The 24,784-nt window shown below is 39.6% G+C and overlaps 2 protein-coding genes across 2 annotated transcripts; both read right to left on the bottom strand.

Annotated features, from left to right (window-relative positions):
• Nucleotides 1–15,046: 15,046 nt before the first annotated feature.
• On the bottom strand, nt 15,047–15,841 carry LOC142632775 (uncharacterized). Its single transcript, XM_075807116.1, has one exon. It carries the CDS (start codon nt 15,839–15,841, stop codon nt 15,047–15,049), a length of 795 nt encoding a protein of 264 aa, XP_075663231.1.
• Nucleotides 15,842–18,170: 2,329 nt separating this feature from the next.
• LOC142630587 (PLASMODESMATA CALLOSE-BINDING PROTEIN 2-like) lies at nt 18,171–24,081 on the bottom strand. The gene is made up of 4 exons (XM_075804602.1): nt 23,730–24,081; nt 22,934–23,173; nt 22,758–22,791; nt 18,171–18,796 (listed from the first exon to the last, which is right to left on the bottom strand). The coding sequence occupies exons 1-4, from the start codon at nt 23,779–23,781 to the stop codon at nt 18,490–18,492; spliced, it is 633 nt and encodes a 210-aa protein (XP_075660717.1). The 5' UTR covers nt 23,782–24,081; the 3' UTR covers nt 18,171–18,489.
• Between the last annotated feature and the right edge of the window lie 703 nt (nt 24,082–24,784).

Below are 24,784 nucleotides of genomic sequence, written 5' to 3' on the forward strand. Positions count from 1 at the left end.
ACATTAAATCCCGGTCTAGTGTAGTTAGGGTAATTTCTTATCTGCCCAAGTCTAACAAAGGCATGAAGGACGACTACCTCATCACCTCAGGCAACTGGCACGACAGCCCTCACTACCCAGTCGTATGTGGAGACCCAGGTGTGACTCCTTAGGAGCTAATTTCTCTACCCCGAACTTTAATCTCAAAATCTTCTAACATTTATTTTCCTTTGCACACTGTCAATTTCGATTTCCCATATGCATTAAAAATCTTACCATACTTGGCTTCTTTGGTATCCTTCCTCGCAGATAAACAACACATGCGTCCACGCCTAAGCCACTGCAACGTTGTTGACCTAAACCGCGTACTGCGCTCAGAAGTTTTCGTGAGTGAAAACCTGCAACTTAGAGCGGCTCACTTAATACTATGGTACGACCATATATCCTTCGATTTCCAGGAGATAGAAAACGCGATTATCGCGGGGGACAGGAGGCGCAGGAGAATAAACGTAGCAAGGCCAAACTTTCTTGCCGACCACGACATCCCCGACGACCTCAACACCATCCTATACACGTGACCCATCGCGGCAATCCCTCTCTCGACGCACTCTCAAGCAACCGCCATCCCGGAGGAGCAAGTGTCCTCGTCGCACACGTTGGACGAGGAGATAGACCAGTTTCAGCTTGAGGACGTCGAAAGACCCCGAGGAAACCAGTTTGTCGTACTCTCTGACAAGGAAGAAGAGCCCGCCGAGGCCTCCGGGATTGCAGGTCTAGTGGTTGCACGTCCTGACGACAGTTCCGAGGACGAAGATATGGACGTGCTCAAGGGCCTTCTAAATAAGAGAGGCGAGAGAGTTGCCAAGAAAGGGGCGGGGGGATCTCAAGTTCCCCCGTCCTTGCCACCACCCCCTCCTCCAACTGATCCCAGGCCTCCCATTGAGGAGCCCAAGAAGAAAAGAAAGGGGGAGACCGAGGAGGCTGGTGGCGAAAAACAGAAGAAGCTGAAACAACAGGCTCAGCAGCAGAAACTGGACAAGGGCAAAGGACGTGCTCGTTCAGTTGAAAGTGGGGAAATTAGGGACATGGCCAAAGTGCGCCGAGCACCGGCTACCTGATCTCCCGAGCTGAGACTAGACGGAGCACCAATCCCCCTCCAGTCCAACATCAGGGCGTTCCAACAAGGCCACGCCCTCCACCTGGCCGATGCGTTGGAATGTCCCCTTCTGCTGCCCAAGGATATGGAAGCCTTGGAAAAAATGAGCCAGCCTCAGCTATTCCTTTCTTTGAAAATGGACTTAGCCCTGGTAAGTTTCACTCCGTGTGTACACTTCGTTTTTCATGATTTCTGACTATTAGTAAATATTTTCCTGCGTTTAACCCTCTGATGCTTTGTCATAGGCCGTTCAAGAGGTCTTTGCTGCCGAGAAGTTCGTGGAGGATTCTCGGAAGAAAGCCGGAATGGAACAAGAGATTCGCCAAGAGAGTGAGAAGTCCCTAGGCCAGGCCCTAGCAGAAAACGAGAGACTCTCCTCTCAGCTGACCAACCTAAAAAGAGAAAGAGACGGCGCCGAGGCCAACGTGAGAACAATGAGGACACAAGTGGAAGGGCAACGCAAGCTTCTTCATGAAAAGGATGATAAGCTCTCCAAAACTGAGAAGGAACGCTCTGACTTGGAGAAGGAGCTTGCAAAAATGAAAGAGGAAGCTTGCACCTTCAAGGATTCGTTGGAGGCCGTGAAGAAGGCTAGTTACAAGGAGGGGGTGGCGGCGACAGAAGACCAGTTGACAGAGGCGTTCGCAGCCTTGTGCCAAGAATACTGTCAACAGGTCTAGGGCGAAGCCTTAAACGCAGCAGGGGTTCCTTCAGCTTCCGAGCTGAGGAAGCCTGAGAACGTTTGGCTTCCCCTTGACATACAGGAAATAGATGAGGCTCCTGCTGTCGCACCTGCCCCTGAGACAACCACTTCTGCTCTCCCTCCTGCGATTCCTGAACTCATTCTGGATTCTACAGAACATACAGGTTCCAATAAAGAGAAGGAAGGGTGTGGAGGTGCCGAGAAGGACCTAAGCCAAAGTGTGGAGCCTATCATCCCTCCAACAACTACAGCAGACAAAGGGAAACAAGTCCTGTCTTCCTTTGAGTTGGAGCTAAAAAACACTGAAGCTACCAGCACTTCTCAGCAAGACCCCCCTCCAAAAGCTTAGGGCCAAGCCTAGGGCTTCTTTTTCTTTGTATTTGAAATTTTCCATGCGATGTATATCAAAACAATTAATGAAAGACAATTTCGTTTGATTTTCATTTGACTTGTATTTATTTCATCTTTGTGTTTACCTTAAGAGTTCTTATTTAGCACACAGTGAAAGAAAGGATGAAATGACTAAGTCCACTTTCAGCAGTTGAACAATTAAAACTTTAAACAACAATACATCTACTTGCCTTGTAAAGTAAAACGTTCAAGAACCTGACAAAAACAAACTTGGTTTAGATGGTAAGTAGTGCCTCATTTTGCAAACCAATGTGATACTCTAAATTTGTATCCTGAAATGCTATTTTAGTAAAGTATAGGGTCCAAGGACCCTAACTTACCAAATTTCTGCTTGATACTTAAAAATGTACAACTTAAGATTCTATTTAACCATGATTCTATTTAACAAATAATAAGATATCAATTTCCACTAGGTAGGGTCCGAGGACCACACTTAACCAAGTTTCTGTTTGATACTTACGAACAGTAACTTAAGATGTTAATTTTCCCAAAGTAGAAGGTCCGAGGACTCGGCATAACTAAGGTTCTATTTAACAAATGATAAGATATCAATTTCCACAAGGTATGTGGTCCGAGGACCACACTTAACCAAGTATCTGTTTGATACTTAGGAATAGTAACTTAAGATGTTAATTTTCCCAAAGTAGAAGGTCCGAGGACCCGGCATAACTAAGGTCATGTTTAACAAATGATAAGATATCAATTTCCACTAGGTATGGGGTCCGAGGACCACACTTAACCAAGTTTCTGTTTGATACTTAGGAACAGTAACTTAAGATGTTAATTTCCCCAAAGTAGAAGGTCCGAGGACCCAGCATAACTAAGGTTCTGTTTAACAAATGATAAGATATTAATTTCCACAAGGTATGTAGTCCGAGGACCATACTTAACCAAGTTTCTGTTTGATACTTAGGAACAACAACTTAAGATGTTAATTTTCCCAAAGTAGAAGGTCCGAGAACCCAGCATAATTAAGGTTCTGTTTAACAAATGATAAGATATCAATTTTCACAAGGTATGTGGTCCGAGGACCATACTTAACCAAGTTTTTGTTTGATACTTAGGAACAGTAACTTAATATGTTAATTTCCCCAAAGTAGAAGGTCCGAGGACCCGGCATAACTAAGGTTCTGTTTAACAAATGATAAGATATCAATTTTCACAAGGTATGTGGTCCAAGGACCATACTTAACCAAGTTTCTGTTTACTACTTAAGAACAGTAACTTAAGATGTTAATTTTCCCAAAGTAGAAGGTCCGAGGACCCAGCATAACTAAGGTTCTGTTTAACAAATGATAAGATATCAATTTTCACTAGGTATGGGGTCCGAGGACCACACTTAACCAAGTTTCTGTTTGATACTTAGGAACAGTAACTTAAGATGTTAATTTTCCCAAAGTAGAAGGTTCGAGGACCCAGCATAACTAAGGTTCTGTTTAACAAGTGATAAGATATCAATTTTCACAAGGTATGTGGTCCGAGGACCATACTTAACCAAGTTTCTGTTTAATACTTAAGAACAGTAACTTAAGATGTTAATTTTCCCAAAGTAGAAGGTCCGAGAACCCAGCATAACTAAGGTTCTGTTTAATAAATTATAAGATATCAATTTTCACTAGGTATGGGGTCCGAGGACCATACTTAACCAAGTTTCTGTTTGATACTTCGGGGGTCATAATTTGTAAGCCCATATACATTCATAATTTAAACTGCGAATCGACAAAAGTACCTTTTATTAATAATAATACCTTCGAAGGTTATTTACATTCCATGGGCGTTGTACAACATTTTCATCTAGATAAACTAGCCAATATGACCCTATGCCCGCTACGGAAACAATCTGATATGGTCCTTCCCAATTCGGTCCTAACTTACCCCAAGCTGGGTTTTTAGTAGTACCTACAACCTTTCTCAGCACCAGATCCCCAGGCGCAAGTGGCCTTAACTTCACATGGGCATCATACCCTCGTTTAAGCTTCTGCTGATAATAAGTCATTTGGACCATAGCTGCCTCTCGCCGTTCCTCAACTAAATCCAGGCTCTTCTCCAGGAGGCTGTGGTTATTTTCTGTGCTAAAATAACTCGTCCTTAGTGTGGGGAAACCAAACTCTAACGGTATCACTGCCTCGGCCCCATAAGTCATAGAGAATGGCGTCTCCCCAGTGGATCTTCGCGGCGTAGTTCGATATGTCCATAAGACATGTGGTAGTTCTTCTACCCACCTGCCCTTCGTATCGTCTAGCCTTTTCTTGAGTCCACTGACTATGACCTTGTTAACGGCCTCGACTTGCCCATTTCCTTGAGGATAAGCTGGAGTAGAGTATCTATTTATGATGCCCATGTCACCACAATATTTCCTAAAAGCTCTACTATCAAATTGAACACCGTTGTCCGAAATGAGTGTGTGCGGTATCCCAAACCTAGTGATGATGTTCTTCCAAATAAACTTCTTGGAATCGACGTCCCTAATATTTGCTAAGGGCTCGGCCTCAACCCACTTGGTGAAGTAGTCGGTTCTCACAAGTAGCCACCTTTTGTTTCCTACAGCCCTTGAGAATGTCCCTACTATGTCCAATCCCCATTGAGCGAAGGGCCAAGGACTGGAGAGATGATTGAGGACTCCTTCAAGCTGATGAATATTAGGAGCGAACCTCTGGCATTGGTCACACTTTCTTGCATAGTCCTGAGCTTCCCTCTACATATTCGGCCACCAATATCCCTGAGTCAAAGCCCTATGAGCTAGCGATCTTCCCCCAGTGTGACTTCCACAAATTTCTTCATGTAGTTCTTCCAAAAGTGCCTCCGTTGACTCAGGGTGTACGCATAACAGATAAGGCCCTGAGAAGGATTGTTTATACAGCCTCTAGTCCTTGGACAACCAGAAACGCGGTGCCTTTCGTCGGATCTTATCTGCCTCAGACTTGTCCTCGGGAAGAATGTCATTTTTCAGAAAGGATATCACAGGGTCTATCCAACTAGGTCCAGACCTTATCAAATGGATACGGGGTGCACCAACGGTGGCAAGAGCTGGCTCTAGCAAATCTTAAACAAGGATAATTCTAGGCAAACCCTGAGCCGAGGATGTCGCTAAGGTAGCCAAAGAATCTGCATGTGTATTTCCACTTCTTGAAATGTGAGACAGGATGAAGGAATCGAACTTAGATTGCAAATTTTTGACCCGGGTCAGGTATTCTTGCATTCTTGAATCCCTGGCCTCCATGGTCCTTGTCACCTGGCGACCACTAATTGAGAATTTGAAAGCATATGTACTCCCTTTCCGCCCATCCTATACACCATGTTCATTCCGACCAAGACTGCCTCGTACTCAACCTCATTATTAGTAGCCGAGAACGCAAACCTTAGAGATTTTTCAAAGATGATTCCCTCGGGAGATATCAGGACAAGTCCGATACCAGACCCTTTCTGGTTAGCTGCCCCATCAACGAATACTTTCCAAGTGGGAGGTTTTGTGCGTGTAATCACACCAATTGATTTTTCATCCATGTGTGATTCCTTCACAATTTCTTTCAACAATGGTTCCGCGAATTCCGCCGTCAAATCTGCAAGAACCTGGCTCTTCATCGAGGTGCGCGGCATGTATTTAATATCGAAAGTTCCCAAAATAGTTCCCCACTTGGCCACCTTTCCAGAGTAGTCCGCACTATGCAACACTGACTTGAGAGGCAGTTGGGTCAGAACCACGACGATGTGGGATTGAAAATAGTGAGGAAGCTTCCGTGTGGCATGAACTACGGCTAAAAGTGCTTTCTCCAAAAGTAGGTAGCACACCTCAGCTTCATTTAAGGATTTACTGACGTAGTAGACCGGTTTTTGCACCCCACCGTCGTCCCTTATGAGTACCAGGCTGACCGCATGAATGGCCACCGCCAGATATGCAAACAGGACTTCATCTACTTCAGGCCGGGACATGATGGGTGGCCGGGAAAGATATTCCATAAGTTGTTGGAAGGCTACAACATACTCTTCGGACCATTGGAACCCCTTCCACTTATTCAACAGTTGGAAGAAAGGCCGGCATCTGTCAGCTGACCGAGAGATGAACCTGCTAAGAGCAGCGATCATTCCAGTTAATTTCTGAACTTCCTTTGGATTCCAAGGTGGCTGTAAGGTTTGAATAGCCCTGACCTGCACCGGATTCACCTCTATTCCTCTATGAGTAACCATATATCCTAGGAACTTCCCAGAACCCACCCCGAAAGAACACTTCGAGGCATTAAGACGCAACTTGTACTTTCTAAGTACCTAAAAAGTGTCGTCCAAATCTTTCACGTGCACAGATATCGTCTTACTCTTAACCACCATGTCATCCACGTATATCTCTATGGTCTTTTCGAGCTGTAGTTCAAACATTCTAGTCATCATCCTTTGGTAAGTAGCCCCAGCATTCTTCAATCCGAACGGCATCACTTTATAGTGATAATTCCCTGTTGGAGTAATAAAGGTGGTTTTCTCCTGATCTTCTGCCGCCAGTGGGATTTGGTGATAACCTTGGAAGGTATCCAAAAAACTCATCCGAGAATGTCCGACTGTGGCATCTACCAGCTGGTCGATGTGCAGCATCGGGAACGAGTCCTTTAGGCAGGCTTTGTTTAAATCTGTGAAGTCCACATATACTCGCCATTTTCCATTTTTCTTCTTGACCACCACCATGTGCGTCAACCACTCCGGGTAGAACACTTCCTTAATAGCCCCAGCCCTCTTGAGCTTGAGCACCTTTTCTTTGACAGCCTCGAAGTGTTCCTTGGAAGAACGTCGAGGCGGCTACCTTCTAGGAATAACAACAGGGTTGAAGTTTAAATGATGACAAATGAAGCTTGGGTCTACCCCCGGAGCCTCGTAGGGATCCCACGCGAAAACATCGATGTTGTCCTTCAGAAACTCCAACAAGTTCATCTTCTCCTGGTGTGGTAAACGTATGCCAACTTGAAAGAACCTTTCAGGATCATCCGTTATCAGAAACTTCTCCAAATCCTCGCATAGGGCTTCCTCTGCTGCTACCACATCGAGCGCATCCAGAGTTGTTAATTGCTATAAGTCTTTCACGGCCGAGGTCGAAGACACTGTTTCGGCCTGATGCAACACTGCAGCCGATATGCATTGCCTGGCCACCGCCTGGCTGCCAAGAATTTCCTCAATGTATTCTCCCGAAGGGAACTTGACCTTAACATGCAAGGTGGAGGAAACAGCACCCAAAGCATGCAGTCATGGCTTGGCAAGGATGGCTATGTACGGGTAATATACGTCAACCACAATAAAATCCACCTCAACCGTTTCCGAGCTAGATTACACGGGCAAACGAATATGTCCCTTCAGTGCGACAGCTTTACCTTCAAAGCTTATAAGTGGCGAGTCATAAGGAGCAAGATCCTCCAGTTTCAACCTTAGCCCCTTGAATAAATCAGGATACATGATGTCGGCGTCATTGCCTTGATCAATCATCACCCTTTTTACATCGAATTCCCTATCCTCAGAGTGACCACCAAAGCGTCGTCATGGGGTTGGATAGTCCCAACCTTATCCTCCTCCGAAAATCCCAAGACAGGCACATTCACCTTCAGCTTCTTCGGCTTAGAGCCCGCCTCCTCGGCATGGGAGTGCGAAACTGCCATTACCCTAGTGGGACATGAACCAGTCCTGCCAGGGGCAGCGAAAATAACATTAATGGTTCCCAATGACGGCCAAGATAAATTATTCTTTTGATTATTGGAGCCGGACTGACTGCCCTGCCCGTTAGGTTGGTACCGGTGCTGCTTTAATTTTCCTTCGCCGACAAGCTGCTCCAAGTGATTCCAGAGGGTCCGACAGTTCTCGGTAGTATGACCCACGTCTTGATGATACTGACAAAAGAGATTCTGATTCCTCTTGGCAAGATCCCCTGCCATCTTACTGGGTCATCTGAAGTAGGGTTCCTTACGAACTTTCTCCAGTAGCTGGTGCACTGGCTCCCGGAACATAGTATTAACAACCTGGGGCACTGCCGAGCTAGACTGCACGGAGTAATCTCTCCTCGGCTTGTTGTTGTGATATTTGTCTGACCTGAAATCCCTTATCTAACTTTCGCTTTACCCTTTCCCTATTGTTGGTCTTCCTCGACCCTTTTGTATTCGTCGATACAGTCCATGAGGCGACGTACACTCCGCACAGGTTTTTTGGTCAAGGACTTCCTCAAGTTGTGATCAGTTGGAAGGCCAACTTTAAAGGTATTAATCGCCACCTCGTCAAAATCACCGTCTATCTCATTAAACATCTCCCAATACCTGTCGGAATATGCTTTCAACGTCTCTCCCTCCTTCATAGCCATAGACAACAGTGAGTCCAATGGTCTAGGAACTCTGCTACATGTAATAAACCGTGACGCGAATGCCCTTGTAAGTTCTCCGAACGAACCTACAGACCCCGATTTAAGGCCATTGAACCACCTCATAGCAACAGGTCTCAAGCTAGAAGGGAAGACTTTGCACATCAGGGTCTCATTATGAGAATGCACCGCCATTCTTTGGTTAAAGTGGCTCACATGTTCCACGGGATCAGTCCGACCGTTATAAATGGTAAAGGTGGGCTGGGTGAACCTTCTGGGGAGTCTTTCATTCTTAATCCTACGTGAAAATGGTGATTTAGAGAGTTGGTGCAACGCCCGACTCATAGCATCGTTCCCCAAGCCCCTGAAGGGGAGCTTCCTGTGACTACGACCTGGTGGGTCATTCTCTTCACAAGAGGATGTTTTGCTGGGGGGTGACCATAACCTTGAACTGTAACTACTTCCCCGGGATCTCCCTAAAGAAGGACTAGATGAGGATGGCGAACGCCTCCATCTGACGCGGCGTAGCTTCCTCTTAAGATGATTAATCTCCTTCTGCATGGCTTTGGCACCATCTTCATGGGTAGTACTGCCTCCACCGTGAGTATGACTCGCTCTAGGATACTCGGTGTGAACGCTACCCTCTCGATCCCTCCGGCGCTCAAGACGCTCGAAAAGATCCTTAGGTTGCGATCCCTGAGACTTTGCATGGTGTGAGCCTAAGCCTGCCATGGTGTTTCAGCTCCTTCAACACTAGATTTCCCACAGACAGCGCCAATTGTAAGTGCACAATTGCGCCTGAACCCCAAGACAAACGTGGGCTCAGGCCCAATGAGCATTAAACAATTAAATTTGTAGAGCGTGGATTTGCAATCTAGTTTAGGGATGTTGGAAGTTTGACAAATAGGCTAAAGTGCTACAATATTTGCAAATAATAAACAAAAGTGACAAAGGAAACTCCTCGAACGTAAATCGAGGACAATCTATGTATTATTTCTCTTTTTTCTCCAAAGATTACAGATCTAGTTCCTCTTCAGCTAAAAAACCCCTCCCCCATTTCTTTACTCTCTTCCCTCTTTAAATACTTCTCATTTCCCTTTTGTCCACGTGTCACCTAAACCTTCTTTTTTTCTTCCACCACCTTCCTAAAGTCCTTAAATAATAACAGTAAGGTGGAATTTTACTGTTCAGAGGTCACTTCCCCATTAATGCGGCCAGGGAAGTAGGTGCAAGATCTTTAATATGGAGGTAGCAGCCTTTTTCTAAGATATTTCTCTCACATCGTTGGGTCTAGAGGGTACTTGAATCCCCCTCTTAACCAACGGTTTTTTCAGAACTCTGCCTTGATCTTTTTGGCGAATCCCAGGGTCATCGTGGGTCTGTCCGAGGAGAGATTCGTCCTCGAACGAATCCTCGGACTCTCGACCTATGGGCCGACCTGTAGCCCTAGAGGCTTTTTAGTAAAAAACGAACTAGTGCCCATCAATAAAGCCCAAGGCTCAAATACTTACTTAGGTCCTTTTAGTCCCCACAACTACTATAATTATGAAATTTCATATTTATGTAAAAAAAAAAGTTGAAAAATTATCTTATATTAAACTTTCTTTAATTTTTTGGGTGAGTTATATTAAACTTTCTCGTGTTGCATAAGTTACATATTAGCATACGAAGACAAGAGTCATAGACTCATAGTTGATGGTAAATCACATTTATTATGGCTTGAATCCTATTGGTTAAAATCCTCTCACAAATGAGAGAGGAGCATTTTTACAAGTACTATACTATATTGACTGTGATATAGTACCAGCTACTAGTAATCTAAAATTGTTAGGGTGAAAATCAATGATTTAAAGCATGAACACATGGCATACTGAGAGATAGACAAGGTAGAAAAAGAAAGAATTATGTGGCAAATTGCATTTTTTGGAAATCGAGGCAAGATAGAAAATTGCTTGGAATGATGAGAAATAGCATTGTTTTGATCTACTTCAAATCGGTTTGAGGAGATACAGGACCACAAACAAGGCAATGACACATGCAACACAATCAATATGGGAGTAGTTGCTTAAGGGAGATATAAAAGTTTACCAAGACCAATTGGTTGCTCAACAAATGGCATTGAGATTGAACAAGGGAGCGACATGTGCAAAGCAAAATAGGAAGTAGCCAGTAGCCACTTCAACCTCAAGTATAAATGAAGACTCATTTCCCAAGAAAAGGCACCATGAACCCACAGAGATAAATTATTGAGAACAATTCTAAGAGCATTTGTACTTAGTTTCTTAGGACATATGAAAAATTTATGCTTGGAAGTGATTCCAATATAACTAGTGATCATGTTTAATCAAATATATATCAATGCAATATTTAGTTGTTAGGATGTGTTTGATCTAGGCCTATTTTAGGCTTTCAATCATTTGATGCTACAATAATGGCTTAGGATTACTTTGAATTAATTTACTTTGAATCAATTCACTTCAATCTAGATTACTTCATAACAGTTCACTTTAATCAATTTACCCCTTTCGCCCAAAAAATGTAACAAAATACTCATGTTCTGAAACTATCTAGCAAAATGCCCCTGTTTTGAAACTCGATTTTTAGAAAATTGAGTTTCAATGAAAAACTCAATTTGATGAAAATCGAGTAATGTGAGAAATTTTACATGGAACTCAAGTTCCATGTTTTTTTTTTTTATAGTTTGATTTCACATAACTAGATTTTCTAAAAATCGAGTTTAAAACAAGAGTATTTTGCTGGAAAATTTTGACGAAATGGACAAATGCCCATTTTGTCCTGAATTTTAGTCAATTTAATTTCTTATCTTTCATTATTGCTTGCATTTTGACAAAGAGTCCTCTTAAGTGAGGCAACCTTGAACTCTAGTCCAAGAAGTCAAAAATTCACTTTGAATTAGGCTTTTCACCTCAAGTTTCACTTAGAGTAACTTGCAAACACTAATAAGGGACCAAAATTAATTAAAAATTGGTTTATGATCAAATAGGTATAGCTAACTCCTTGAAACATATGGATTTAAATACCAAGATATTTCAATTTGTATCTCCTATTTTGATAATTACCAAAAAAAATTATAAAAAATCTATTTAAACAAGAGAGAATAATTTTGTATTTGAATGCAGACAAAGGTCTATTCTTAATATAGTGTTGATTAGGATGAAGACACATACCTTTGTAGAAACTAGAATGGAATACCTGCTTGCAAATCTTTCTCTTTACTTGCTTTACAAACTCATCATCACGATCTATTCACCTTATGGAACACCTTCAAATCACTGGAGAGGCTACTAAAGTCTCCCATTTATTCCATGCTCCAAAATATGGGGCACTATAGATGGTGTCCCTAGAGAAAATAGACTATTTAAGAGAGCACTCACAAAATTATATGTATGTTCTCTGTTCTCACAATGCTCTTTCTTAATGATTAGTTATTTGACTAAGGGATTGGAGCCACCATTAGACTTGGTGGGGGGGGGGGGGGGGGGTTAAAAATATTATTATATATGTGTGTGTACTAATTTTAGCAATTTTTTTTTATAAAATTACATTTTGTTTCCCTTAAACAATATCATTGATTCTTTTAAGAGTAATGCTATACTCACAAATGTTTTTACAACATTTTTACAAACTATTTTGGTAGCAAATTCTTATTAGTTTGCATATGGGCCCACCATTCATATCATTTTTTTTACTTAGCAGTAGCCACTTACCACATCTGTAATTTATAATAATAAAACAAGCTTGTAGCTCTAGCATTTTCTTCATTTTAGTGACCATAAAAAAAAATTATAGATCTAGAATCTAAAACAAAATATATAAGCCAAGAAAAAAAGTTCAACAACAAAAATTACTAATAGTAAAAACTAAAAAAATTAAGCTCAATTAACAAATTTTATCTAAAATAAACAACCTTGTCCTTAAAAAAATTCTAAAAAAAAATAATTTTATTCTTATCCACACACACACGCACAAAATCTCAGATTGAAACCACCGCACACAACCAACAGTAAAATTGCATCTCTAATTCAAAGTTCTGGCTTTGTCCTAACTTGACTATTATAAGTATATTTAAATATCAACCCCCAATATCAAATGAGTATTTATTGTTAGGCTGTCAGATAATATTTTTTTTTTATATACAAAATAGAATTTCTACTCTAGCCTAATCTAAGTGTATATGTGTGTGAAACTCCCTCTTGGAGACTTGAACCCCTTCCCTTGCCCCCCACACTCCACAAGCATTTATACTTGTAGAGTGACAACCGCACCAAGGGTGCGCGATGATGCTATCAAATAATTTATATTGTAACAGTTATGAGAAATTTTGAACAACTTTAATTAACAATCAAACCATTCATTAAACTTATAAGTTGGTTTTAAACATCCCATCCCAAATCCTATGTTACATATACATAAATTTTTTTTTTTTGAGAAACCAAACTGGAACACCAGACTAAAGCTTTTATTGAAACAAGAATAAAACTAAATGAACATCCAACATAGCAACAGGGAGAATATCTCCCAGTAAGTCTTCAACCCGCACCTAAAAGTCTAACCCAACCCGAGATTTTTTAGCCAAAGCATCTGCTACTCTATTACAATTACGTTTCATATGAAAAAAATTAAAACTCCGTAACTAAGCAGATAAATGGAGAATGTCATCCACAATGTGGCCATAAAAGGATTGGCATGGTTGTCCATCTTTGATAGCTTGGATTACTAGTGCAGAATCACCTTCAATGACTAACTTGAGAAGACCAAGCTCAATGGAAAAGGAAACAGCACATCGACATGCAAGAGCTTCAACTTCCACAATTGTTTGGGGTAGAGGAACACGATGGGACATTGCTCCCATTTGTCACGGATGACTACGCCCAGACCAGCTGCATCAATGTTCTTGAAAATAGCTCTGTTGAAATTCACCTTATAGAATTGTTGATCCCGGGGAAGCCAATGGGGTAGTGGGGAGGCCTCAACAAGACTAAGGTCAAATACTTGGGCATTTAGGAAGTCTTGAAGCATTCTACCAGCTAAGGATGGCATCAGCTGTGCTGGTTGGACTTATTTGCCCAAGCGTATAGCATTACGCCTATTCCACAAGAGCCACGCAATGAGGGAGAAAATTTCACCTCTGTACTCTTTCAAGACTGACAAAAACCTAAAAATCTAGGAGGGATGTGACCATTTGTTTAGCCCAGCACAAGTTAGTCCACACCACATCGAACTCCTAACAGCCCCAAATTGCATGCAGGGTGTCCTCTGTTTGAATTTTACAGATGTTGCAAGTAGCAAAATGAGCAATGTGACGACGAAGGAGGTTTGTCCATTGTAAGGAAAGCATTGTTACAGGCCCTCCAAATGAAGTGCTTTACCTTATTGGAACTCATAGCATCCATAAGCCTCTCCAAAGTTGTTTCTAAGGGTTAGGATTTAAGCTACTAGCATTGCTGGCTGAAGCACGAGAGACCTACAATTTGTTGGCACTGCGGGTAGTGAATTCACTCGAAGAAGAATGGGACCAGATTAGACAATCTACTAGAATTCTGATGCTCAGGGGTATGCTCAAAACTAAGCTAGCTTCATGAGGTAAGAACAACTTATTGATCCAATCAGCTTTCCAACCACCTGTATTAGCATCAATAAGGCAGCTCACCTTGGCATCAGGGGGGATGGACGGGATCGTAGAGATAACCTTTCTATGAACTTTGTCCACTAGCCACTTATCCTTTTTAATGCAGATAGATTGCCCATCACCAATACGCCAAACAGTCCCTCTTTTAATGATATCCCTAGCACTCAAAATGCTTTTCCATGCATAGGATCCAAGAACAAAATCTTTTGCCTCCAGGATAGAACAATCCAGGAAGAATCTAGCCTTAAATGCCTTATAACAAAGGGACTCCTTATTATTCATGATACACCAAACTTGCTTAGCTAATAATGAATCATTAAACCTTTGCCTCACAGAGACATTCCCATGTCACCCAATGTACTTTCTTACTATCTTCGGTGTAACCCCACCAAAATTTTCGAATCAGAGTCTCAAGTTCCTTTATTTAACCTTTTAGGAGTTTGAAACAACTCATAGAATAAGTAAGGATGGCTTGGATCACTAATTTGATAAGAACCTCTCTTCCAACCTGTGAGAGAAGTTTCTCCTTCCAACCTTGGAGTTTCTTCCAAACACGCTCCTTGATGTAATTGAAACTTTGTTTCCTAGCTCTACCTACCAAACTTTGGAGTTTCTTCCAAACTGCGTCTATTTCACTCAGTTGCTTTCAGAAGCTGTGGGTTGCAGATTTTTCGGGATTGGACATATCGGTTGCGTCATAAAAGGAGCTTGGATTGCCACATCACGCCTCATGTGCCTCTCACGGGCTGTCTCGGGCCCTATGTCTCGATCTTCCTCTGTAACCATCGCCACCATGCAAGCTGGCCATTCTTCCTTCCTTGGACTATCTTAATTACGTTGCGGTTTCTTCCCTCCCCCATCGCCCTTTATTGCAACACGAAGTTGCGGCTTTTGAAGCCGTTTTGGTGTTGCTCGCAACCAAGGGCCATACTGCTTCTCCTCCGCTCGCAAAGTTTCTCCACTCCGCATCCACTGGATGCAGTCTCGCTCATCATGGTCGACCATCCCACACCAGTAGCAAAATATTAGAAAACATTCGTATTTGAAGTCCACCCATTGTGGTGACAGCCCTCCGAGGCGAACAAGCCTTCCTCGGCATAAAGGAACGAAAATATCCATTGACACTCTGATGCACATGTATCCTCCCAAGCGAAAGCCATCATCATCCACGTCCACCCTTTCCACCTTACCCAAGGTTCTGCCGATCTGAAATCCTGCATCTTTTGTCTGACACATGGTAGGGAGCCCATGGATTTGAACCCAGAAGGTTGCTCTATTGAACTCCACTTTTGTTGCCGCTTCCCCTGCTTCAAGTTTGTGAAGAATCAGTAGGTACTTGTCGAAGGACCACGGGCCCAATAGAAGTACCTTGTTGAGATCCTCCTTGTGACTAAAGTGGAAGATGGCCTTACTATCCCCCATGTCGTATACTTCGAAGTTATCCTTGGTCCTCCACACCGTCTTCAGGACTCTTGCCACTAACTCCAAATTCACTCTTCTCTTCGTGTAGAACTTTCCTGCCAGTACACATCCATGCTTTCTCATAGTCGGTGCAAGGTCCACCTCATTCCCTTCCCTTTCTGATAGTTTCAAGCTTGCACATTGGTTTGTGATCCCCTTCATATGACTAGTGTTATGAGGGAGATGAAAAAGAAACTGATCGAAGCGAGTTCTACTACTGGAAAGTACGAAGAAAAAAGTTTGCCTTAAGCGGCAAGCCCAAGTTTCACCTCAAGGTTCAATAAACCTTTCGAATGGCTTGAAGGAGGGCCCATGAGAATGGCATTTCCAAGAAGACACAATTTTCACATAAAAAATTATTGAGTATTCTCATAGTACCATTAATGCGCACTCTTCCTTCTCATATAAATAATAGATCCTACTATATATTTAATTAGTATAACCCAATATTCATGTGAGATGAGAGAATAGACCTTTATGGTACTAGTACACAATAATTTCCCTTTTCACACACACATATGACAAGACTCACCAATTGTGGCCTCACACTATTTTAAGGAATATTTTAGCTCTCGGACCAAGCAGAAATCATTAAAAATCTCACGTTATGTGATAGCTTAGTTTGGTGTCTGTGGTTTCTCAAAAAGAAACATGTTTGGTGTTTGTGATTGTGACATAGACACACGTCTAGCACTTAAAACTAAAAAAGCGTTTAGCGGTAAATGCCAACATAAAGCCTAGTGTTTGTTTTTAGGACCCATGCCCTTGCAACCTCTGTGGCCCCAAATTTGCAAGCATCTTAGGCTTTCATAGACTCTTGCTACCCTCTGTGGCCCCAAATTTGCAGTTTATTGAGACAATTGATACCATCTTAGGCTTGCAAGTTATTTAAGTATCTGTTCCTTTTTTTTTTTTTTTAAATTTGAATTTTTGATGTTTCCAATTGAAATTTATAATTCAAATTTCATATTCATGTAAATTGAGTCACTTTTTTACCTTCCATAAGTTTTTCTACAAATTGGGTAAAAAAAATATCCAAACTACTCAAACGTGAGAATTTACAAGCCTATTATTAAATCATTTAAACAAATCACAATTAAATAAACTATTCTCCCCCATGATTCTATAAGTGAAAGAAAATTCATGAAGGACTAGAAGTGACAGAATGTCCTGCATAGACAGAAAATAATGGAATGCATACACCCTCTGCAGATCTGACAATTTATTTCCACCTATGTCAAGAGTCAAGACAAAAGAACTGACAAAATCAGAAAAGATTCACATGCATATCACATTCTCAATATTTCATAGAAATAATGATTTTATGATCACCAGCATAAACTTTTCACGTTGCTTTAACCCCACAAGGATTGAATGGGACAGTGCAATAATAGAGACTCATGATTTAAAGTTGAAACTTGAAAACAATAACAACATCAAGATGGTAAATACTCCAACAACTGGTGTATATTACACAAAAACACTGCACGAATGGATGAGGAATTCCATACAGCTGCCTTCCATTTATCCCCATAAAGAAATAAGATCAGAATAGCTTGTAACCGCAATACAGCCATCTGTTTGAACTTATTTGGTGTAATCTAATGTACCACACATCTGAACCTAAGAATTTGTACCTAAATTTTGCGCAATACATGTTCAAGTTGAACTTTCATTACATGCTAGATTAGTGATTATGTTGTAAAGCACCGTCTCATTTCACAAGACCAAATGACCTATACAGCCAGATAAACATTCAGTGCTGAGCAAGATTTCGTGATCAGTGCAATAAGGCACTTGTGGCTATTACTGATTTCTTCTAACTATGGCTCCCCAAATGTACATCATGGTTAAGGAAATTCTGCATAACTTTCTGGGATACAGTTGATTTTATTAGTCTTGGCCATTGTACAGGTTTAGAGAAAGGAAACGAAATGGTTCTGGGTTGTAAAACACAGTACACACTCAACCCAGGTAGCTTTCTACCTCCAATGACACCTAAAATTATCATTAAAAATCAAACAGAGCCGACTCAAATTGATATCCAACTCTGTCCAAGCAGAAATATACCTAATTACCCATTAGGTTGGATCTGAGTAAATATTGTTAGGCTGTCGGATAATTTATATTATAACAGTTCTAAGAACTTTTGAACAACTTCAATTAGCAATCAAATGTAACTAACCCCCTCAAACCATTCCCTGAACCTAAGTTGGTTTTAAACATCCCATCCCGGATCCCTAGCACATAGACATAATCATTTTTAGTATGATGACACTAATGAATGTTGGAAATATATGCTCGCCCCATATAGAATTGAATCCTATTGTGAAATAAAACCTCTTCAGTCTTTACATGGAGGCACTCAAAGGATCAATTTCAAATGAAGATGATCCTTTTTCCCAAAGGTAACAGACAATCGCAATGATTTAACACACACATGCATACTATGTACGAAGGAGTGATATTAAAATGCGATGACCATCCAGTATAAACTAGGAAAATAGGCTGCCCAACTCTCATAAAATTAATAATTACTAATAAATCTTCTAGATCTAGATGTACAAAAAGAGGAAAAAGGAGGAGAGTGAAAGAGAACTCTCATAGTCCCACCAGCAACACAACAAAACTACCAAAAGGAATAATAAGCCCAAATTTTACTTAAGTAGGAGGGAGAAGAAAAATACAAAACCTAGCAAGATAACATGAACACCTTCAGAACAACAACCAATCACATGCACATTGAAATGCAGCATCACCTCTGACCACCTTACCCCTCCACCATCACAGGCAGCCACTCCTTTTTCTCTTCAACTCCAGCAAAACATTAAACCCGTAAACAAGATGGTCATGAAGAAAGAGAAGAATGTGGTGTCTGCAAGTCTAAGCCCACCATGACTGTCATCTGTATTGATGCCAACTCCTGATGGACCTATGCCGGTACCAATGCCTCCTAGCACTCCATTGGAAGGCGTTGTTGTTGTGTAAGGAGATGCGGTTGTTGGCGTTGTGGTTGTTGGCGTGGTGGTTGTGGGTGTGGTGGTAGATGGAGTTGTGGTTGAGGGTGTGGTGGTGGATGGTGTCGTCGTCACAGGAGTTGTACTGGTGCCTGCAGTGCTGTGTTAAGAAAACAAGCCAGGAGTCACCAAACCAACCTCGAAAACCAGAAATCCCGAATCAAGCACATCTTTGAAAACATAGGTTGAATCATAAAAAATTTGAAAAATAAAGACAGGAGTTTAAGCTAGTCAAAATATAAAGACTTCAGTGCCGCTAGTTTTACATTTACAAGAATTTTACAGAGTCTACAAGATTTAATATCCATTGCTTCCTCAGAGAGTCAGAAACCAAGATGGCAGTAGTTACTAGCATTTGTACTTTACAACAGCTAAGTTTATAAAAGGAGAATGCCCCTTGTTTTTTAAATAAGCTTACTAAGCTCAATTGTTTCACTTGTCATTAAGCCCCATAGCTTGGTCCACAATTTTGAGATGGAAAATCGTATTATCATAAACTTTGTTCTCTAGATCATTCCAACAAGACACAGGAAACACAATAACAAGTCCTCTAATTTTTTGCAAACTCAAGAATATATCACTGCAAAATATTAATGGGCAAGTAGTATTTCAAGTATTTTGACATAATAATTTCAGCCATTTAAAGAAAATATGTATAACATTACTCTAACCTCACTTTTACAATGCAAAGCAAATTGAAACCATAGACAGATATATGACGAGACAGGTCTCAGCTTTATTTGGAATTCATGAGCTTTTATACTTATTAAATGTTCATTAGTCAATATATACTAAACAAAAACAAAAACATGACAAGTTTGAAATTTAGAAGTTTTTGCATTCTGAGTGTCTTTTAACTTTTGGGTTGAATGTGATCAACAGTAAGTGACAATATCTTTCTAAATGCAGACTGAGAATATGACTGATAAAAAAACACTTAAAACAATTTGATTTTACATTTTTGCACAATCATGCACTGCAAATTTAAATCTTTCTTCAATAAAATATGGAAAACGTGTTGATTAAGGCATGCGTCTTTATTTTCTGAAAGCAAGAATAATGTGTAAGAATGAGAATCAAAATTAGCAATGGAATATATTTCAATGGCAGTAGATCAAATACAACCCTTGAGCTTATTGCATCACCATGAAAATAAGATATTGAACAGAATAAAGTTTAAGCTTGTCAACTCCCTACTTGCTCAATGTCAGAAGATGAATTAACTGTTGTCTTTGGCAAACAAATTGGCTTTGGAGTGGATTAAGGTACATTCTAGTTCATTTCTACAAGTATATGGAACTTGTATTCAATAAATTGAAAAACATCAGTCCATCTAAGGTTAATACGTTCCTAGAATTTTATGATACTTTAGGTTTTCCTATTAGCAAAGTTTCCATCCGTCCATCTCCATGACAGTCACTTCATGAAAGGAGAATTAGAGGCCATCATCCATTTCCTTGCAAACATGCACCAATATTTGTCAGGTTAACAACAGTCTTTCATCATGTTTAGATAACATGACTGTCAACTGTTCAGCATGTGGTAGCTGAATCCAAAATCAAAACATACATAAACAATAGCCAACAAGTGATTGGCCCCACAAGAGAACAACAGGTCAAGAACCAAGAATTATTGATTTTAGCAACATTTTTTTCATGCAATTTCAGATCATTACTTGAACCTATTACCAAGAATTATTGATTTTAGCAATATTTTCCTCAAATGAGATTTATCCAATGGTACACACCAATATTTAATAAAATAGGAATAACACATGGCAAAGGTAGCCTAATTAAGTAGGTATTGCATGAATCTTCTCCTAGCAAAGTTGATCATATTGAATTTCATTCTTTTTTGCTTCCCCAGTTCATACACAGTCTTCAACAGTTAAGAATGGTCTTATTTGAAATTTAAAAAACAAAAAAGGTGTATTTCTATTAATTTTCAACTTAAAAAGGGAATGGTACTACAAGGAGTGTCCCAGGAGTGTCCCCTTAATACGGTGGAGTGGGGTAAAAGATGCACAATCCACGAGACATTAACTTCAAAAGTAGGCTCAAAGCTCAAAAAACCTTGACCACCCCAAGCCTATATATTACAATGAATCACACGTAATTATTGCCCCACAATCCAAAAGTTGCAATAGCACTGTTTTTAAGAATTCATTGTGGACAGGCCTAATTAGCTAGAGCCTAAAAAACCATCCCATCCCATAGTAGCCACAACTTTTGACTGTTGGGGTATCCCTCCATGTTCATGCCACTGTAGATTACCCAAAGACAAACAGCTGGGTTAAATAAGGGACGCTGTTGTCTTTTTCTAACTCTCCTTCACACAATTGGATTCTATATAGATTAACCTTTAGTAGATGGCATCGGATCCCAATAATTATATAGCATCTTTTTTTATGAAAGTGAAAGGTAGTATGATATCTACAGTAGTGTTACCGTCAATAAATGAGTAATGAGTCAGGAACATCATCATGCATATATGATATTAGTCAAAACAAAAAGAAGGCATTTAGATTGGACCATTTGGGGAAAGAAAAAGTGGGGTAATTAGACTTGCATGCTAAAAATATCATTAAAGAAATTATAGATTATTATCGAAGGACTATAATTGGAGTCTTGAACATTATCAAAAAAGCTATCCCTTCTCCAATATTGAAAAGAGAAGTGCTTATTCCACATGTAAACTAGAAAAGGCAGGAGCTTTAACAAAGGAATCTCTATAAGAAAGCAAAAGGAAAAAAAGAAATAAAAGCTCAACTTGAGATAGGTCATTGTTTTTCTAATCCTTGAATCGTAGACTATTACTCTTTTCGGTGACCTTATTCATTATTATTCTTTTTTCGGGTACACATTTGAGTAACTTTATTTTAAATATATCAATTACTTTTTTGGATACATTTGAATTTCAATTATATAAAGTCAGATCAAAACAACTTTTTTCAAAATTTTCACCTGCAGGTAGATTTTCTTTAAGCAAATTTAAAATTGGTTAATCCCACTCCCACAAAGCTTGTGTGCAAACTTGTCCACAAACATCTTGCAAGTGGTGGCATCAATGAGTCTCATACCCCACCCCATGCAAGAGGTTTGAGTACAGAGCCGTGCACTAACTTTATACAAACTCACAAGCCCTGAAAAATTCTTATCAAATTCCATCCCTGGAACTTGTTCATCCATACAGCCCAAAAACTCTTTGGCCTCTCCTAGAGCTTAACTTTACTTCCCACAAAATGCCTATTGGACTTGGCATTTGCAGGGCAAAAAGATACTGCATAAAGAATAGAGTAATCTAAAAATGACCACTTTTATTAACTTTACACTCCACATTCAACTTTTCCAACCACACACACTTTATCAAAAATTCTACAACCACATCAGTCACAAACTATTATGTAAGATAGTTATGACTTTTTATGAGGTACTTAAATTTACTCGCGTGTTATTATTAAAAAAAATGACCACTTTATTTAATGTAGCGCCTGTAATGCTGCCTTTTCCTTTAATATAAATAGACCATTCTCTAAGTTATAACGGTTTTTTAAGTCCGAATACTTTCTGCTGTTCCTAACATATTAAAATTATACTTAAAATGTATAATTTTAAATTTTAGCTGTTTTTTATATTAACCAAAAAAAATTTATTGTTTTTTACAATTAAATACCTATGAGCATCAGACTGACTATCATTATTTTTCTTTAATCGGATTTGTATTGCCCCACACCATTAATTTTCCCCTGATAAGCTTTGATCACGGGATGAAGACCTTTATTCGGTTGTTATTGTCATTCAGATAGTGGGCCCTCATTTTCAAAATAATCAAAGGACCCATCAGGGCCCACCACCACATCCAAACAAGAAAACGAAAGAAATGCTAGTACTATAATCAGCTTTTCTTTTAAGAAAAAGAAAAAAGCTTTTCTTTTCTTTTTTTTGTCTAAAAATACTATAATCAGTTAATCACTACTACCATTATAGTGATTATCATTAACCACTTATTAATTATTATTATGATTTCTGTTCATGGCAAATAAGTAAAGAAAACTAGTATACCTGGCGCTAGAAGGGTATGGACAACCAGTACTGCCTGCAAATCATCAAAAACAAAAAGAAAATTAGAAGAGTTATGTATATGAGTTCTCTGATTTTCAAACTTTTTTTTTCCCTTACTTGTATATAGAGTAAGGTAAAATAAACATTGTTTAACAAAGAAATTAAGGGAAACTTACTAGGGTCAGATGTAGAAATGGCAGCACTGCCAGCAAAATCACAGGTGCCTTGAGCTTGACCCTTTTTCTGGAAGTAGCTGTTAACAGCATAGGAGCAATGGTTCTTAACAGTGTTGGGATTAAAACAGGACCCAGCTTGATGGATAGGGTTACAATCAGCCCCAGCTCCACAGGCAAAGTCCAGTGACTTCTGTAGCACTGCGTCACTCAGCCCATCTTTGCAAACACACCATGTAGCACCTAAAAACCAAAATCCCACCCAAAAAAAAAAAAAAATACACAGAGGAAAAGTAGATCAGCCTTCTAGCGAGTGCGTGTGCATGCTAGCAAAATTTTAACTACTTTGGATTTATGATTTGAGAGAGAAGTATGTTTATTTATACCAAAAAAAAAGGAAGAAAATATGTATTCAGAAATTTTTAGCTGGAGAGAGAGTCATTAAGGCCCATCAAAACCATTTCTAGCTTATGTAAAAGGTATACAAACTAAAAGGGAAAAAAAGTTTATGTAGAAATAAATCTAGAGCTTGCAACTTTAAACATATGACAAAAGAAGCTTATACTGTAAATGTATAATAATATTATTATGTACAATATGGAATATAAACCCCTTTCTAGCAAGGAATATGTTGTGCTGTTCTTGATTCCAAGGAAATTGACCAACAAATGTGAACCATCTTTTTTTTTTCCCTCTTTTTAACAAGGAGCAAAGAGAAACTGGTTTGAGCTTTAATTAGTTGGAAGAAAATAAAAATAAAAATAATAATAATAATAATAATGCAGCTTGAAGAGCTTACTTGAAAAGTCTGTCATGGCCAAGAAGAGCACCAGGAAAGCTAAAACAGCCATTATTGAAGAAGGAAGAGTGATGGGTTAGAACTCAGAACTTAGAAGAGATATCAATGGTGCTGAGTGAGTGAATGAGAGAGAGAGAGAGATAGTGCTATGGGAGTGTCAGAAATGAGAGCGTGAGAAGAATATCTAGACAAAAAATACTAGCAAGAGTGTGATGTGAAAAGTGTGGGGTATGTGGATGACAGTGGCTCTGTCTTTGTTTGGTGTCGGTTTGGTTAATCCATGTTATTTATTATGTTGTTGCGAGTTGCGAGTTGCGAGTTGCGAGTGCTCTTATTTTTTTTGTTTGTTTCTTTGCTCTATGTGCGTATTGAGCTGTTTGTTTTCACCATCTCGATTATCTTTACCAGTTCTCGAGGAGGAGGGAAAGGAAAACACAGTTTTGGTGGGGACACGTGCAAACTAAGGACCTGACTAGCTCCTTGGCCCATGACACTGTGATAGTATTTTGGTGACGGTAGATAGATAAACTTTCTTCTCATTGATTTAACAAAAATTTCAGTAACTTTTTTTTGTCGGTAAAATACAAAGAATTATTTTTAAGGTCACGAGTGTGTTGAAAACGGTGATTTTATTTAACTCTAAAAGTTTTTTCTCGTTGAATAAAAATATAGGATTTGAATGTTGTCTAAACTCAAAATTAATTTAATGTCTTAATTAATATAATTGTAAGAACCATCATTATATAGTGGACGTAATGAGTTTAAATTCTACTATATGGTTGAATTTTTTTTTTTTTGTAATTGATTAGCTTTTTTTTTTTTAAGTCACACATAAGTCAATTAAACTGATATTTGTTTGCTTGTTTTGTTGCTTTTCGATGCATTTGAGCCTATTATATTCTTACTTAAAAGGGTGTATGATGATAGCAGTTAATAAAAGTCTTATTTTTATGGTCAAGAATTCTTGAAACATATCTAAATTTAGTTTCCATTCAAAAAGAGATACTCAACACTAAGCTCTTGTTCCCAAAAACTAATTTATGGCCAAGTTACTA

Source organism: Castanea sativa, chromosome 4 (genome assembly GCF_040712315.1).
Source record: "Castanea sativa cultivar Marrone di Chiusa Pesio chromosome 4, ASM4071231v1".
In the NCBI taxonomy this organism is placed as follows: domain Eukaryota; kingdom Viridiplantae; phylum Streptophyta; class Magnoliopsida; order Fagales; family Fagaceae; genus Castanea; species Castanea sativa.

Excerpts from the sequence above, each read along its gene's own strand:
- LOC142630587 (XM_075804602.1), bottom strand. The coding sequence starts at position 23,781 with ATGGCTGTTTTAGCTTTCCTGGTGCTCTTCTTGGCCATGACAGACTTT. Across the intron at positions 23,174-23,729 it reads GGCCATGACAGACTTTTCAA|GTGCTACATGGTGTGTTTGC; the intron begins GTAAGCTCTTCA and ends TTTGGTTTTTAG. Across the intron at positions 22,792-22,933 it reads CATTTCTACATCTGACCCTA|GCAGTACTGGTTGTCCATAC; the intron begins GTAAGTTTCCCT and ends GATGATTTGCAG.
- LOC142632775 (XM_075807116.1), bottom strand. The coding sequence starts at position 15,841 with ATGAAGGGGATCACAAACCAATGTGCAAGCTTGAAACTATCAGAAAGG.